This window comes from Hemicordylus capensis, chromosome 6, assembly GCF_027244095.1.
Source record: "Hemicordylus capensis ecotype Gifberg chromosome 6, rHemCap1.1.pri, whole genome shotgun sequence".
Classification (NCBI taxonomy): Eukaryota; Metazoa; Chordata; class Lepidosauria; order Squamata; family Cordylidae; genus Hemicordylus; species Hemicordylus capensis.
Window position 1 is genome coordinate 21,938,225 of NC_069662.1, and position 17,650 is coordinate 21,955,874.

A 17,650-nucleotide genomic window follows, 5' to 3' on the forward strand; every position below is an offset into this window, starting at 1 on the left:
GAACCCAGAGCTGCTCTTATCCCTGGACTTGGGGGCTGAAGATGTCCAGGGCCTCCACACCCCCTGGGGCCTTCCAAATCCTCTGTAGTCTGTCCTGGGTGCTATGGTCACTGCACTGCTGGCCCATGCTGTGCCAGCGGCCGAGTGTGATTGTGACCTGTGCTGGGTGCTTTAGAGACGGGGGAGTGGGGAAAGAAATATGTTAGGTTGCATGTTGAAATGTTTCTGCTAATGCATATTTGCATAAATATGCCTTTTTTATATTCTTACATTATTGTGAGTTCAGTTGCTCTTTGTGCCCTCAAAAACCCATGTGTTAAAAATATTGCATGTATCAGTGTGTGTGTGTGTGTGTGTGTGTAGCAGGGATGATGCTTAACTTGCCATGGGGGGTGGGCTCTAAAGGCCTTTAGGTCCAGGCCCCAAAATTACCTAGGTGTGCCTCTGTGTGAACCCACCCTAAATCTCATTGAAGGCAGCTGGGACTTATTTCTAAATAAACATGCCTAGCAGATGGCTGCAGATTTATGTCATTTCATTTTAAAACTATAAACACTGAGAAGCACAAGAAGGTAGAACTCTGGGTTTCTGGTAATCCCAATTTTAACCACAAATGTGAGGCTGCCAGTTCAGATGCATCCAGAACCCTGAGATTTCGGAGACAGGGCCTGCTGATGTCACAAGACTGCCAACCCTTGAAAAAAATTGGGGGAGTCCAGTAAAGGGGGGGGAGGAGACCAGGGGCTATCCCAAAATGACCCAAGATTCACCTTTGCTGCCCAGTCCACCCACCTAGGGGAAAAGAGGGGGAAACTTACCTGGCTTCTATCTAGAATCAAGCCCTGGCCAAGAACTGGGTAATTTAAGCAGCAGCCATTTTTCTAGGATTTCTTTCTTTCAAATATGTATAGCCTTCCTTGACACCAGTAATGGCCACCAACAGGTTGCTCACAGTAGGCTTGCTCTCATGATCCTAAACAGGGTTGGAGGAGGAGACCGCCAGGGTAGGAGAGCCGTGCACTCTCCTGACTGGTGATCCTGTAAACTCAAACATCAGAGGAGGAGGAGGAGGAGGGAAGAGTGATTGTGTGGGAGCCGGCAGCTGGGCAGGACAGCTTTTTGTCCACCCTCGATAAAATAAGAACATAAAAACAGCCCAGCTGCATCAGGCCCAAGGCCTATCTAGTCCAGCATCCTGTTTCCCACCAGATGCCTCCTGTGGCTGCCCTGCAGGCATCATGTTAAAAGCTGCTCTGCGACCTTTTTGATTTTAAGTGCCAGGAGCCTGGTTCCATCTTGGTTCAAGTGGAGCCCGTCCCTTTTGTACAGGCGCCGCTTGCCCCGAAATGTATCCCAGTGCCTAACAAATCTAAACCCCTCCTCCTGGCATCCCCATCTCATCCACGCATTGAGACCCCTCAGCTCCGCCTGTCTTGCTGGCCCTGTGTGTTGAACAGGTAGCATTTCTGAGAAGGCTACTTTGGGGGTCTTGGACTTCGAAATGCTACCTAGTAGCTTAAATTTGGCTTCCAAGACCTCCCAACGGCTGGGGACAGAATGTGGGTTGGCCTCCTCAGCTCCCGGCTCCCACACAATCACTCTACTCCCTTGATCTTTGCATTCACACAGCCACCAATCAGGAACTGGCTGGGCGCTCTCCTGACCCTGATTTTGATTGTGAGAACAAACCCACAGTGTTGCCATATGTGTCCCAAAGCTTAATATCCTAAAAGGTCAGCTTAGCAGTCTGGGGGTGCGCATTGATCCAGCACTGGCGCTAGGAGCTCAAGCAGCCGCTGTGGCTCGGAGCACCTTTTATCAGCTTTTTATATGCCAACGGAGACCTTACCTGGATAGAGATAGCTTGGCCACAGTTAGTCATGCTCAGGTAGCCTGTCACTTAGATGACGGCAATGCATTGTATGTGGGGCTGTCTTTGAAAACAGTCTGGAATCTGCAGCTGGTACAAAATAGGGCTGCAAGATTATGGACTGGGCATTTGAGAATGTTACGCCAGTGCTTCGTCAGCCACACTGGCTCCCAGTCTGTTTCCAGGCCCAATTCAAAGTGCTGGTTTTAACCTTGAAAGTCCTAAATGGCTTGGGACTGGGTTACCTGAGAGAGCACCTTGCCCCGTAGGTCCTGATTCACAACTTAAGACTGGAGGCCCTGCTCCAAGTGCCCCTGCCAAACAAGGTGTGGCTAACAAGGGAGAGGGCCTTTTCAGTGGTAGCACCCCATGTATGGAATGGGCTCCCCTGTGAGGTTTGCCTGGCTTCATCATTTTGTTCTTTTAGATGCCAGGTAAAGACCTTTTTGTTAATGCAGGCCTTTTAAACTTTGATTTTTAAATTTGATTTTTAAAACTTATCTTAAAATGAGTGTTTAAACTGCTTTGTATTGTATTTTTTTCTTGTGTTGTGATGTCATGTGTTGTGTGTTTTTATTTGAAGTTTTAATGCTGTGTTGTGAGCTGCCCAGAGAACAATTTGTTACGGGGCGGCTAACAAATAAAGTTTATTATTACCTCACTTTCTCCAAACATAGATGGGCCTTTTCAAGGGCCTGTATGAATGCCCTCCCTTCAGAATTCTTGGCTGGTAGGTACAATAGAATTCCAATTGAACAGAGATATTGCCCCTGTAACTTTGATGAAGTTGAATCAGTTGCACATGTGCTCCTGCGATGTGTCTTTTATATAGACTTTAGGCAAAGGTTAATTGACCCTCTTTTACATAATCTGCCAGGTCGATCGGACGAATTCTACACCAAATATCTGCTAATAGATGTGAATTAATCTAACACACACACAGTGGCAAAATTCTGTTGTTCTGCAATATGAGTTCGTTGCACTCTGCTCACTAAGGGTTAGATCCAGTGTAACAGTGATGTTATTAATATGGCTAGGTTTAAAATTTTATATTGTTTTAGATGTTGTGTTATTGGTCAAAGACCATAATAAAGACTGACTGACTGTAGTTTATATTATTATTATTTCTTGTTTGCACAGCCAAGCAGGTGTTATTGACTGCTTTGCATTCTTCTTCTTCTTCATCATCATCTTCATCATCATCCGTCTTCAATGTATTGCCATCTGGAAAGGTCCAAACAGAGTAATATAGACACTTGCACCTAGAAAAGGTGCCCCCACTACAGAGGAGGCTTCAGCAGTCACCCACCTGACTTCCAAAGACGGAGGCACGTTCGAAGCACGGCCTTGGCAGGAGATCTTTGGGCACGTCCACGTGAGAGCATTGGAAACACATGCAGGGGCTGAGCCTTGCCCCCAAAAGAAGCCCTATAGCCACCTCCCACCCCACCCCACCCTGACATGAAAGCCAACATTTACATCGCAAAATAGGACAAGACGGACAGGATTCTGGAATAAATAGGCCAAGACCCAGAGGTGGGTAGCGTTAAACCTTTTATTGAATATACAAACTGGAATCATTCACACAAGGGGAGGCTGTATTGCTAGTGTTAAAATGCAGCAGGAGGTCGCCACCACCTCCTTGGGTACGAACACACAAGTATTCCTCCAGGGAGCCCTTGCTCCCCGCGTTAAACTTGAGATGCAGCTGCTGCCTCTGCTGTACCCCACTGCTAAGGCACCAATCCCTTATCCCACCTGCACAGCTCAGTGTCTCTCTCAGCTGTATGATCTGGGAGCATTTTTTAGTTTCACAGTTCTGGACCTGTGGGTGCTCTTTGCTAAACCCCTTGTCTCAGAGTCCCCGTCCAGGACGGTAGTGGGAAAGGGAACAGCATTTGTTGGTAGAGCTGGAGATGAGGCCACAAAGCTAGGTTAGGGCACCTTAGCAGAGCTAACACACACTCACCCCACCCCACCACACACATGCAAGAACCGGGCTACAATGATTAACCAGCTAGTTACCCACCAGGGCCGTTCCCAGACGGGGATATTACTTTGCTTAACCATGGAAGGGCAGGTGTGCATTCACATATCCTCCAGATTTATGTCAAAGTCCTTGCAAGCTACTGAGGAAGATTCAGATTTTTCATTGCACACTGGAGCTGCCTGATGTATGTCCAGGGCAAAAAAAAAAAAAATCAACTTTTTGTGTCGGTTTTGGGGGCAAATTCGAAATATCCAATATGCCCCATGACTCACAGTATTTCAACCCTCTTAATCCTGTAGTAAAGCCTGCTGTCTGGGAAAGATCCTGGTGTCCTTATACAGAGGCTTGCAACCTAGGGTCCCCAGACGTTGTTTGACTACAACTCCCATCACCCCCATCATGACTGGGGATGATGGGAGTTGTAGTCTAACATCTGAGACTCGAGCCTGGAAACCCCTTCCCTAAAAGATGGGTAGCTTACTTGGCCACTTGCCTCTCAGCAGTTGAAGGAGAGAGAAAATCCCCATTCTGTTTCACGGCCACAGTCCCTTGCCCTTACCCCTTTCCTCCCAGTCTCCCTCCATTTCACCTGCCACTGGCCCTCTCCCCACTGTTCCTCTCCCAACCCTAACCCTCTTCCCTTACACCTATTCATGTTCCCCCTTCACCTCATCCAATACGCTCTCCCGCCACCTCCTTCCCTCCCTCTTTGAGCGGCAGCTACGGAAGGATCTGTCTGCACCAGCAGGCACTTTTGCACAAGCGGTTCCAGCCTGCGCACATGAATGCCTCGTAAAGTCCGTGCTGCCTGCTGGGCTCTGTTCTGTTCAGCACAGAGGTCCGTGCCTCGTTTAAGAGGCACTAACTTCCCATAAGGTCCCTTGTGCTTGCTTGGACAGGCATCTCAGTCAATGCTGGGCCATTCCTGCCCCACAACCACAGCTTTCCCCCTCTTTCCCACCTCTGTTGTGGGCATATTGCCCATTCAGCCATCTCACCAATGGGCACCATTTCCCCTGCCGTTGCACAAGCCCAGCCAATTCACTCAGAGGCAGAACTCGCCTAGCAAAACTGATGGCGTGTGAGAAGGCCCACAGGACAAATTGAGGACACTTTTCAAATTTCCTGACCCCACGAACAGACCATTGTCCTGAGAGGACTGGAAGTGCAAGGCAAGGCAAGGCTTACCACCCCAAACTAAACCAACCTGCTACAGAAGGGTGCTGGTGCAGACATTTCATTACAAACCCTGCAGCCTTTCTACTTTCCTAGGCATATACACCTGCTGTCGGTGGGGTGGGGATGGGGGTCCAAGAAATCTTGCTGCCTGCGAAGGGCAACATGACACCCCACACCTACAGGCGGGTGAAACCCACGGTGGTGCTTGCCCCCCCCCCGTGCCGCTCCTCATGCCTGTGCCTGAGGAAATTGCCTCACCCTGCCCAATGGAAGGGCCGCCCTGCATGCTGTGCTTCATATTCCCCTCCAGGAGGCGCTGTAGTGCCTGCAGAGACATCACCATGCACAACCGCAGCCTCTAATTTCACTATCCATCCCAAAGACAAATGCTGTGAAACGCTTTGCCTAGGCTTATGAGGAACCATTTCCCTGGTCAGCTGTGGCGATCAGCACACTGCTCCTGGTGACCAGGCATGGGAAAAAATCTTCAAAAACTGGAAGAGAATGGTTCTTTCTTTCTTTCTTTCTTTCTGCCAGACCATCAATATGCCACAACTAGCACAGGCATTTGTGGCTTGAAGGGCTAGTCAAACGTCTTTGCCCTTTCCCTGCTTCTTTGGTCTCACCTCTTGGTTTTCAGTTTGTGAGCCTGCAGGCAAGGGATTGTGCTTCCTGGTTTTGTATAGCACCTAGTGCATATTGGGTGCTCTTATAAATAATACTTGATAATGAATTTTGTGGACTAGCAACTTCTATAGACTTCTTTGCAAAGATCAATTTTCATGTAAATAGGTACTCCAGGCAATCACCGGGAGTGGGGGGAGATATACAGATGTGAATTTACAGGGGCAGACAGGTGTGAGGTGGAGGGATGAAGCTGTAGCTCAGTGGTAAAGCATCTGCTTTGCATGCAGGAGGTCCTAGGTTCACTTCCTGACATCTCCAAGTGGGGCTGGGAAAGACTCCTGCCTGAAACCTTGGAGAGCCGCTGCCAGTCAGTGTAGACAATACTGAGCTAGGTGGGCCAATGGTCTGACTCAGTATACAACAGCTTCCTATGTTCCCCTGAGAATGCATGTGTGAATGCAGATGCCCATTCATGTGCAACTCTGCCACCAGAAAAGAGTGCTTGTGCAGTGCCTGTCATAATGGATGCCTTAAAGCAGGGTTTCTTAACCTTGGGCCCCCAGATGTTGTTGGACTACAACTCCCAGAATCCCCAGACATAGCCTTTGTGGCTGCAGATTCTGGGAGTTGTAGTCCAACAGCATCTGGGGGCCCAAGGTTAAGAAATCCTGCCTTTAAAAAAACTTCCCTTAGGCACCTTCCTAAGCAAGGCCTAAATATCTGTCCCACAAAGTGTCCTTGGCCAAGGAATCCGTAGTGACTTGCCTACTAGGGCTGGTGGGAGTGTGATGGAGGGACTGTATCTCAGTGGCAGAGCATCTCCTTGGCGTGCAGCCTGGGAAAGAGCCCTGCCTGGAACCCTAGAATGTTGCTGCAGCTCCGAGTACAGACCTAGAGTGAATGGTCTGGCTCAGTAGACGGCAACTTCATAGGTCTGTATGCAAAGAAGACCATATCATGGCACAACACACTTCTAAACCTGTGTGTTGGGGCGTAACTATAATAGGGCAAGGGGAGACAGTTGTCTGGGAGCCCACTGTCTTGGGGGGGCCCCCAGAGGCAAGTCACATGACTGACTCCCCCAGCCACGCACCCGCCTGGGCTTCCTTCAGTTGTATGCATCCTCCGAAACTGATGTGAGTATTCAGACCTGGAGCTACCAGAACAGCAGGTCTTTCTCTAGTACCATTAAATGGCTTGCATCGTCCACAATTTACAAAATCTTTTAAAAAATAATTTAGGATGATGTTCTATTGTGGCACATAGGGGTGTGTGTTTACTATGCTTTTTGTTACCACTATTCAGCCTCATTTAAGATTTCTTTACTTCATGAGCTAAGCTTCAGTGGTGGTGGGGGGGCATTTTAAAATCTTGTCTCTGGGCCCACTCCAACCTTGCTACGTCCCTGCTGTGTGTGCAAGTTAGTGTGAAAGCAGTAGGGCCCTGAATGTTTGCAAGATCATGTCCATGTGCAGAAATGCACATTCATCAATATAAATAAGGTGTGGGTGCTTGTGCTTGGATGGGGGTGCTTAAGAGAGATAGCAGATCTCTGGGCTTTTAAATGAAGGCTTTAAGTGAGGCTGCAAGACACTGGGCCCTTACTAGGGTAGGAGCATTACATAAATGGGGTGCAGGTGGGGCTGCCCTCTGAGCTTGCCAATTCTGTGGGCTTGTGCAGGTCCTTGTCAGCCAGGGGAAGATCAAGGGAGGCACTCCCTTTATCCCTATCCTGTGCCTATTTTAACTAAAAACTGGATTTCACCATTGTGACCTTGATAGGCTGCGCAGTCTCACCAAGGTAGGTCACCACCTGATGGGACTTGTTCTCACTTCTCCACCTAAGGCACTTGGCATGCCCAGGACCCTGGTGACCCACAAGGCTGTTATCAGAAGCCCAGACTTCAGAGTCCCAAATTGGAGGCGAAGCCCAGTTGGCTGTGCTGGAGACAGATGAGTTCCGATTGGCTGACAGAGACAAAGGCACCGTCCAGAGAGGACCGTTGAGCAAGGATGACTCCTCATTGGCCGATCCCAGGGGCTGTGATGTCAACTGCGATGGCGCCTTGGGCTTTGACGGCATCCGATTGGCCTCCTCAGGGAGAGGCAATGACCAATTGGAAGCTTCCGAGGGACACGACACTTGATTGGATGTTTGGGATGAAGACAGTGTCTGATTCGCTGCTCTGGAGTTATCGCTACAGCTTGGGTTCCCAGCGGCTGTTTGGTCATGTTTGGAGGTCACACTATTGGACTCAAGATCATTGGGGTTGCTGTCACTGGGGAGCGGATGATGACTCAGACTACCATGTGACACAGGGACATCGTCTAGGGAAGAGTGAGAGCTGGTCCTTTCTGCAGAGAAAAAACAGACTTAGAAACCTCTCCCCCTCCACTTCGATACCTGGGTCTGTGGTTGGAAAAAGCAATTTATTGGCATATATTGTGGGCGGGTTCAGATGTCCTGTGGAACCACAGTTAAATTTTTGGTTCTGTGCAATGTCCTTCAGATTTAGAGACAGCCCTTTCATGAGGGTCACCTTAAGTGGCACAGCGGGGAAATGCTTGACTAACAAGCAGAAGGTTGCTGGTTCGAATCCCCGCTGGTACTATATTGGGCAGCAGCGATATAGGAAGGTGCTGTAAGGCATCATCTCATACTGCATGGAGGAGACAATGGTAAACCCCTCCTGTATTCTACCAAAGACAGCCACAGGGCTCTGTGGGCACCAAGAGTCGAAATTGACTTGACGGCACACTTTACCTTTACCTTTCATGAGGCAAGGTGAGACGGTCACCTCAGGTGGCAGATTATTAGGTTGCCAGCAGAGTGGAAAGAGGGCCCCCCCCTCCAAGTAAGGTTGGAGTAGGCCCTGGGACAAAAAGTGAAGAGGGGTCCCTGCCCTCCTACCTTTCCTCGGAAGAGGCAGGGAGGGAAGAGGGAAGAGCAAGCAGCTGCCCAGCCAACAGGCCTCCTTTCCCTCAGGAGCCCAGAGAATTCCCCACACACTTTGTTCAATTATAGCTGTGTCCTGGCTTTGGGCAATCTTCCCTCCACCCTGCCACTTTCAAAGCTTGCAAGGGTCAGTTTTGAAATGGGGCTGCTCCCCACCCATGGCGTGGGGCAAGGCAGCATTTGACTCTGTTATGGGGCAACTCCAGCAATACTAGAACCCAGACCCACTCATTCTCACTCCGCCACAGTTCTTCTTCTGTGGCGCCAAAACCCCTTGGGCCATCCCTGCTCATGCTCCCCTGTCCACGAGCCTCGGATGAATTTGACTTCTGACTGCAATAAAAAATGAGCCAAGATAAATCATGATATCTGAACCAACTTCTTTGCAGCAAACTGAAACCCACTTCAAACCCCAGGTTCAGATCTCAGTTTATTTCAAGAAAGCTGGTTGGAATAAACCAAGAACAGACCATTTTGAGGCCACAGCCAATCTTGGTTTGTTTTCAATCGCAATCGGAAGTAGAATTCTTCTGAGGCTTGCGAAGGCATGGGAAGGGGCATGTGCACTCCTGCAGCTCAGAGATTTTTGCACAAAACTAAGATTAAATCGTGGTTCTGCACAATGTCTGAAGCAGCCCAATGATTGTGCTGCTTCCAATTTGTTTTTGTGGTGAGGGAAGCTGTAATCATTAGGCAGCGACACCATCAGCGCCAGCATTTAGCAGCCATCAGCTGGTGGAAAATGGGACTGAAAGTGGGGGGAGGGGTCTAAGACTCTACTCCCCCACCATCCCCAACAACTGATCCACCCAAGACCTGGCAATACATGGGGAACTTGGGGCTAACAAAACCCAGAGTATTTGGTGAAGCATCTTTCATCTTGTTGGTGAAGCATCTTTAATCAGAATACTGATGGTGGGTATTTTCTTTCTTTGAAGGTTCAGCAATTAAAAATGCATACCAGGTGATGACAAGAGAAGTGACATTAAACAATACACTTCCTGGGGAGAGGAGAAGCACACACACCCATGCACTTATATTGTATCTCACGATGCATTTTAATAGTAAGCCGCTTTGGGAGCTAATCGTGGCTGGAAAGCTTACATATAATAAGAAATAAGGTCCTAAGGCATGGACATCATCTGAGATCACAGAAAATAGACATGTTGCTAAAGCTAAGCAGGTCTAGGTCTGGTCTGTGTCTGGATGGGTGACCTCCTGGAAGCACCACGTATGCTGCCTTGAGTTTCATGAGGAAAGAATTATATTTCTATCCCATCTTTCTTCCCTTGTGAAACTCAAGGCAGCATATATGATGCTCCCAGCTATGCAACCTACTGCACACCTCATATGTCTTGCAGGGAACTTTTGCTCAAGAGCAGAGTTTCAAGCATCCCCGTGATTTCGTTCAGCTACACAATCTTCTTGAATCACCACAACTTTGTTGCGCAAGCGCACAATTAGTCGGAATGTCGGCCCTCCAGTGCACTACTGCTTGGGGTGGCTTACAACATTAATATAGAACCATAAAAAATTTAACAACAGTTAAAAAGTTAACTAAAACCTCAAAATGACAATTTTTTAAAATTTGAAATTAAAAGTTGTCAATATAAAGCTAAACACTAAGACTAATATTAAACACTAACACTGATATCAGTTCCCAAAGCGACTTACAGTTTGTGGTGGATAGTGTCCTTGGGAACTGAAGGGGGGGGTGGAGTAGGGAGGATATAATCAGGGAAGAGGAGAAAAGCATTTGGAAAGTGGGGGAGGAATGGTTATGCAAAGGCTAGCCTCTTTTTTAGAATGTACTAACTAAAGAAAAGCTGCACTGAAGCAATTATTTAACGTCTGTTGGTTGAAAACCGGTTTGATATTTGAAAGAATACATAAACCAGTGCCAAATCTGATTGCTATTACATGATCAATTCTTATGGTATAGACAGTGAATCTGTATTTTATCAATTGTACTTTACCACAGTATATAGAAGTTTAGAGATGCCTTTTATCTTTTAGATTCAATTTTTGTCCCCTTGCCTTTTGTATTCTCTGTATTAGAAATTAATAAAATCTTAATTAAAAAAAAAAGGTTATGCAAAGGTTGGGATGAACGATGTTTAGGATGTCAGTCCCAGCCAGCAGAAGGAGTGCTGCCTGAAGGTTAGTACCTGTGAACTAATTTTTAGGGCCGTCTTGTCGGTCCGAAAGGCATGTTGGACCCAATATGCCCTCTGTCAGGCATTATCAGAAGTAGTTCTGCCACAATAGGAGGAACCTCCAACAATCGGAACTCTGGCTAAAATCCCTCCTGTCATGGACGAACTCTGTCAAGTTCTGGCACTGCTGTCTTTTTGTTAAATAGCCAGTGTGGTGCCTCCCAGCCGAGACGCGGCACATTGGCCATTAAACCTGGTCCAACAGGAATATCAGGAAATGTCAGATTTCTGATCCAAACATCCCACACAACAAATTGGGGGTGGGGAGGTTCTCTGTCAGGTCAGACCAGATCTGACATTTTTTCGGGTACACACTTACTAAATTTTAGGATAATTACATCCTGACCTGGAGTACTAAGCAGAAAAAGGTACCGTGCCGGTGGCAAAGTGGACTGCACAAGTTATTTGCAGGCATGCACTGAAACAAAATTGTGCAAATGTGTCTGTTTCCAGTAGTGGGACATCCTCCTACGTAGGACGATCAGGAGGGGCTTCGTTGACCCAAGTCAGCCCATAGCCACACTGACGTTTTTGGAGGAATTGAAATGCCAGATACTGAAGTTTGGAAGAAGTAAGTTACACATATTATTGGACCCCTCCCAGAGTTCCCGGGGTCCTGGCTACCCATCCCTCCCCTTTCAGGGAACACAGAAGTCCCAGGTGCTGCTTCCAGTACCTGCAATGCGTCTCCCCCGCTGTGATGCCTCTGCCGCCAGTGCATAGGAGAGCTGGATGACTCGCTGTCGCTCCCACTCAGGGGTTGGGGGGCATCGAGGCTTGAGTCCCCCAGTTTGGGCGCCTTCCTTGGGCGATGGCTCAGGGGGGGTATTGGGGAGGGGCTGGAGGAGAAATTAAACCACGGGAGGGGTGGGCAATGAGCAAGGCAGCCCTCGCTCTAGTCCTCTACTGAGCACTCCTCGTTCCCAACCACATCGGAAATTAAGCACAGCCGAAAAGATCCTCCCTGTGGTTTTAATTAAAATGGTGTGGACGATACTTCCAAAGAGCAGTCCCACTTTACGCGATTAAACTGCAGGAGTCCTTGCTCCCAGTCCCTCCTCGACGTAAGCCGTAACATGCTACTCCGTTTAAATCCCAGGAATCCAGATTCTCCAATCCCAATTCTGTCTCAGGAACCCAGAAGTCCTAGTTTTTGGTTTCTCGGTCTTGGTTTCTCATTAGACTTGTCCACTCCCTCTCGGATAACTCCGAAGCTCTGTTTTCCAGCCGTAACCCACCCCAGCAGTAGACCCCAGAAATACTGCCTCCCATTGGAAACCACTCCCCTTCCAAGGCACCCCAAAGTCCTGGCTGCCTTCCTCACTTAACCACCCGCCCTTCCCAGACCATAAGATTCAAAGCCTCGCAGTCCCAATATAAAGCGCTGTCGAGGCCTTACTACTGTCTCCTGTCCCTCTCCTAACACCAGAATCACCCTCCCCGGAAAGCTTCTCACCCACCCGGCTAGACCCACACTTGAGAGAGTCTCGCCAGCGGCCCAGAGAGCCAGATTGGGCAGCCTCTGATCTTCTTTGGGCTTCCTGGTTTCGCTGCATCCTGTCGAGCTGTTCCTGGGCGCTCATGCGAGAACGACGAGGGGCAGTTGTGTCGGAAGAGACCATCTAGACAGGATGGAAGATTGGGGTGCGGGGAGCGGGAAGTAAACGTGATTGCCATTGTTGTTCTCCAGATACCACTCTTCTGCAAGATTGGTTTTGTTTTTGTTTTGGGTTTTGTTTGCTTTTATGCTGCTATTTAAGGCATGCTGGCATTATCCTTTCTACCATCTTTATTAGCGTTCAGGATGTAAAACGATACCCCTTCTTCTTTCTAAATGTCTAGATGGAACCTAGACATGGTTCCTCTTAGAACCTCTTAAGGTTTCATTCTACTCCTCCCGAAATCCAAGAGGCATTAAACTCCAGCCTTCTCTCCCCACCCCCACCCCCCACCGTCTAGCTTTCCATGCTATCCTTCACCAAATTCTGCTATGCTGGGGTGTTTGTGTGTGTCTCTCTCTCACATCTCTCATACCTTAGTTACACTGTGGCCGCCATCTTCACAGGGTATATTGATGTGGCTTCCATGATCTGTGAAGAAGAAGAAAGAGTAGAAAAGCAAATCGGTTACTTGAGCATTCATTCCCAGGGCATGGTGCTAACTTTCTATTTCTACCCCTGCAAGAGAGACAACCCAGCAACAAACTCCTGGGTGAAGGGATTTGCTCCGGCCCCCCTCGCTGGCTTTCTGAAGGCCATTTTATTCCAGAGGCCCTTTGTGGTTCCCTGAGGGCGAGGTGCTTGCCTTCCAATTATGCTGTCAGGTTGTGCCAGTTTATCTCGCTTGAGTATTCTGCAGCTAAGTTTCCGTCCTTGCTAGCCTTCTGCCTCTGGTTTGGGTTTTGTTTTTTAACTGCGTGGCTTATTTTATGTATTCCCTTTTTATATTAGTTTTGTGAGCTATCTAGTCGGGCCATCACCTGAAAGATGGAGCACACATATATTTTTAAATACATAAATGTACACATACATCTGTCAGGAGTAATGTAGCGCTGCCTGTAAGTAAAGTAAAATTGTGCCCTCGAGTCGGTGTCGGCTCTCCTGGCGCCCACAGAGCCCTGTGGTTGTCTTGGGTAGAATACAGGAGGGGCTTACCATTGCCTACTCCCGCACAGTGTGAGATGATGCCTTTCAGCACCTTCCTATATCGCTGCTGCCCGATATAGGGAAACATACAAACGGGGATTCGAACCAGCAACCCTCTTGCTTGCTAGGCAAGACATTTCCCGCTGCACCACTAGGTGGGGAGAGCTCTGCCTATAGTCTCTTGTGAATTAGTGTAATTAGTGGAACTTAGTAGGGTTGTGGCATTGTCATTCTCAGAGGCACTCTTACCCCTGGACTTCAGGGCTGAAGTCCAGGACCAACACAGCCTCCGGGGCCTCCCAAATCCTCTTTAGTCTGTCCCGGGTGGTGTGGTCACCCAGCGGAGCATGATGATGCTTAATTTGCAAGGGAGGGGGGGCCTCCAATGGCCATTAAGTCCAGGCTCCAAAATTACCACCACCTCTGGTCATCCTATCTAGCTCAGCATTGTCTTCACAGATTGGCAGCGGCTTCTCCAAGGTTGCAGGCAGGACTCTCTCTCAGCCCTATCTTGGAGAAGCCAGGGAGGGAACTTGAAACCTTCCGCTCTTCCCAGAGCGGCTCCATCCCCTGAGGGGAATATCTTGCAGTGCTCACACATCAAGTCTCCCTTTCATATGCAACCAGGGCAGACCCTGCTTAGCTGAGGGGACAAGTCGTGCTTGCTACCACAAGACCAGCTCACCTCTTCCCATCCGGAAGCACCCAAAACATACCTGTGTGCATGAACACCAGGTGAAAAGCAAATGTAACAGACTCCTGTGAACCAAGACCATGAAATGCACCCTAGGTTTCTTCATCTCACTCACCTGGACCAATAGCATTGCTTTCCTTCACAAGGTTTCCTTTCTCAAACTCCTCCAAGGGCTCACTGGAGGAATTCTTTGGAGTCCGCCGGCTCCCATCTGAATGCCGGGATGCCCCCTGCTGTCCTCTGCTAGAGACACATGGACTCTGTTGGCAGAAACACAGAAACATCTGCTTGGGGAACCCCAGACCTGAGGCATTTCCAAGGGCAGCAGGCAGGACGAAAGGTGGGAATGGAGAGAGACAGGAGACCCATTCAGACATTATGTTGGACAAGTGTACAGATATCTGTACATGTGTACCTGTTTTTGTGTGAATGACTGTACCCGAGTTCATTTTTAAAGTGAACCTGGGTCCAGGCCCTTCAAATGCATGGTGCAGGTAGGAAATGCACTGCTGGGTCTGCTTTCAACACAATGTGTGAATCGCTGTGCCTGTGTACACTGTACACTCGTTGCCCAAGTGCTGAACATAATGTGTGAATGGGGTTGGGCAGGGCACACTTACAGCCTGCTCTGCTGCACCAGGGCTGTCCCAATGCCGGCTTTCCACGTGGCCCAGAACTCTGCCCGGATCCTGTGTGGCTGTCACGAGGCAGGATGTGGATTCGTGGTAGAAGAGCGTTGCCCTTGGAGAGGCAGTTTCGGATTCCTTCTAGTTTTAAGAGCAAGAAATGAATATTAAATTAGTGATATACCCACTGTTTTTCTGTTTGATAGAAAAATGCACAAAAATTACAAAAAAATACACAAAGCAGCACAGAGGTGCAGACAGAAGGAAATTTTGAGGAGCAACTCCTCACTTAAATTTTGGTGCTGCGGAGGAAAGAGAATGTGGGGGAGAGATGGGTTTTTAGGTTTGGGAGGAGAGCTCAGCAAAATAAGGGGGAAATTCAACAAATGCTTGGGGGGGATCTGCACCCCTGAAACAGCATACAACCCTGAATAGTAAAAGCAACATCCTTCCTCAATGTAATGGACCGGTGATAATATCTGATCATTATTTGGAGAGAGGAGGAGGAGACAGGAGTTCCTCTAACATATGAGAACAGAAGAAGAAGCCTGCTAGATCACCTCAGTGGCCCCTCTCGTCCTGTTTCCAGCGGCGGCCAACTAGATGCTTCCGGGAAGCCCAGAATCAGGGCATCGAGGCAACACCCCTCCTTATTATTCCTAATGAGTCGAACATGGAGACTCATTCATGCCAGGAAGAAATGTGAATTTGTCTACATCCCTTTTATAGCCATCTAAGCCAGTGGCCACGACAACACCTTGCAGCTGCAAATTCCATGAACCGAGACTGTATGTCATGCGCTGAAGAAGGGGAGCCACCGAGGAATAAAAAGGGAAAGGGGGGAACCGAAGGAAGCTGACTGTAGTGACATGGTAGGGAAAGATCCCCTTGCGCAAGACCATTGTATCATGCTGTCTGCGTCAGGATCCCAGCCATGAAAGGCCCTGGAATGTGGTGCCTGTGCAGGCCCCCATTCTGCTTAAGAATTGCTAGCGAGGGCAGAGCATCGCGCATGCTCCCTCTTTCATGTCTGCTGAGCTCCTTGTTTTAGCTAGTGATATAATTAGATGCATTTATTATTTCTCTGTGCAAACCGCCCTGAGCCATTTTTGGAAGGGCGGTATAGAAATTGAATTATTATTATTATTATTATTATTATTATTATTATTATTATTAACAACAGCAACAACAACAACAACAGAACAAAGGCTAGCAGACCAGAGAAGATTCATAATAAGAAATAAAGTATTCACAGGAGTAGAGCTGGAAGAACTGCAAAGAGCAACACAGGCTCAAGATATGGAAGAAGAATTATCACCAATTGAAGAAGTTGCTCAGGCGCAGGTGGAGGAGGTATTGGAAATAGAGGATGCCACTGTTGCTGAACTGTTTCAAAATCAAAACCAGGCAACCTCCCCTTTGCCTTCACCTCAAAAACCCGAATGCCGTTTAACAGAAAAGCAACAAGAACTAAAGCAAAAAATATCTGAGCACATGAAACAAACAACCACCAGGGTTCGACTTCCAGCTCTAAAAAACAGTTGCCAAAAACCAACTTGCTCAGGCATTAAAAGATGTCAATGCTGCAAATACTGGCTGCACAAGAACAGGCACTAAGAACAAATGCAATAAGAGCAAAAGTAGAAAAATCCACAACAAACAGCAAGTGCCGCCTTTGTAAAGAAGCAGATGAAACAGTGGACCACCTGATCAGCTGTTGTAAGAAGATTGCACAGACTGACTACAAACAAAGGCATGACAAGGTAGCAGGAATGATACACTGGAACATCTGCAAAAAATACAAGCTACCTGTAGCCAAGAATTGGTGGGACCATAACACTGAAAAAGTTGAAGAAAATGAAGATGTAAAAATATTATGGGACTTCCGACTACAAACAGACAAACATCTGCCACACAATACACCAGATATAACTGTAGTTGAGAAGAAAGAAAAACAAGTCAAAATAATTGACATAGCAATACCAGGGGATAGCAGAATAGAAGAAAAAGAAACAGAAAAAATCACCAAATACAAAGATCTACAAATTGAAATTGAAAGGCTGTGGCAGAAAAAGACCAAAATAATCCCAGTGGTAATTGGCACCCTGGGTGCAGTTCCAAAAGACCTTGAAGAGCACCTCAACACCATAGGGGCCACAGAAATCACCATCAGCCAATTATAAAAAGCAGCTTTACTGGGAACAGCCTATATTCTGCGATGATATCTACTGTATAACAACAGCAACAACATTGACAATAAAATTCAGCCATCCCAGGTCCTTGAGAAGGACTCGATGTCTGGATAAAACAAACCAGTCAATAACACCTGTCTGACTGTGTAAACAAGAAATAATAAAAAATCACCTTATCAGCGTTTTGTGTGAGAACCTTGCTCATTATAGAGGAGAGCTGGTCTTGTGGTAGCAAGCATGACTTGTCCCCTTAGCTAAGCAGAGTCCACCCTGGTTGCATATAGATGGGAGACTAGAAGTGTGAGCACTGTAAGAGATTCGCCTCAGGGGATGGAGCCGCCCTGGGAAGAGCAGAAGGTTCCAAGTTCCCTCCCTGGCTTCTCCAAGTTCGGGCTGAGAGAGATTCCTGCCACAATCTTGGAGAAGCCACTGCCAGTCTGTGGAGACAATACTGAGCTAGATGGACCAATGGTCTGACTCAGTATATGACAGCTTCCTATGTTCCTGTGTACTGTCTCTTTGAGCACCTGTGTTGGCCATGCTTTGCTCATGAGCATCTGTTTGCCAGCAAGTGAAGCTTATTTGTAATAAGCTATAAAAGGCAGCCCCTTGAGAGGGATCATTGGATCTCACCGGTGGACTAGCGTGCAAGTGC

General features: G+C 47.9%; 1 protein-coding gene across 8 annotated transcripts in view; it reads right to left on the reverse strand.

Annotated features, from left to right (window-relative positions):
• Positions 1-6,301: 6,301 nt before the first annotated feature.
• Positions 6,302-17,650, reverse strand: part of PLEKHA4 (pleckstrin homology domain containing A4) — a 66,708-nt gene continuing 55,359 nt past the window's right edge. For 7 of the 8 annotated variants that reach the window (XM_053261804.1, XM_053261798.1, XM_053261802.1 and 4 more), the window contains 6 exons: positions 14,798-14,944; positions 14,293-14,437; positions 12,873-12,928; positions 12,299-12,460; positions 11,515-11,677; positions 6,302-8,021 (listed from right to left, as the gene is read on the reverse strand). In XM_053261804.1, coding sequence (XP_053117779.1) covers positions 7,414-8,021; positions 11,515-11,677; positions 12,299-12,460; positions 12,873-12,928; positions 14,293-14,437; positions 14,798-14,944 — 1,281 coding nt within the window. In that variant the 3' untranslated portion in view covers positions 6,302-7,413. The remainder of the gene's footprint in view (positions 8,022-11,514; positions 11,678-12,298; positions 12,461-12,872; positions 12,929-14,292; positions 14,438-14,797; positions 14,945-17,650) is intronic. The other variant, XM_053261803.1, reaches the window with a different exon arrangement.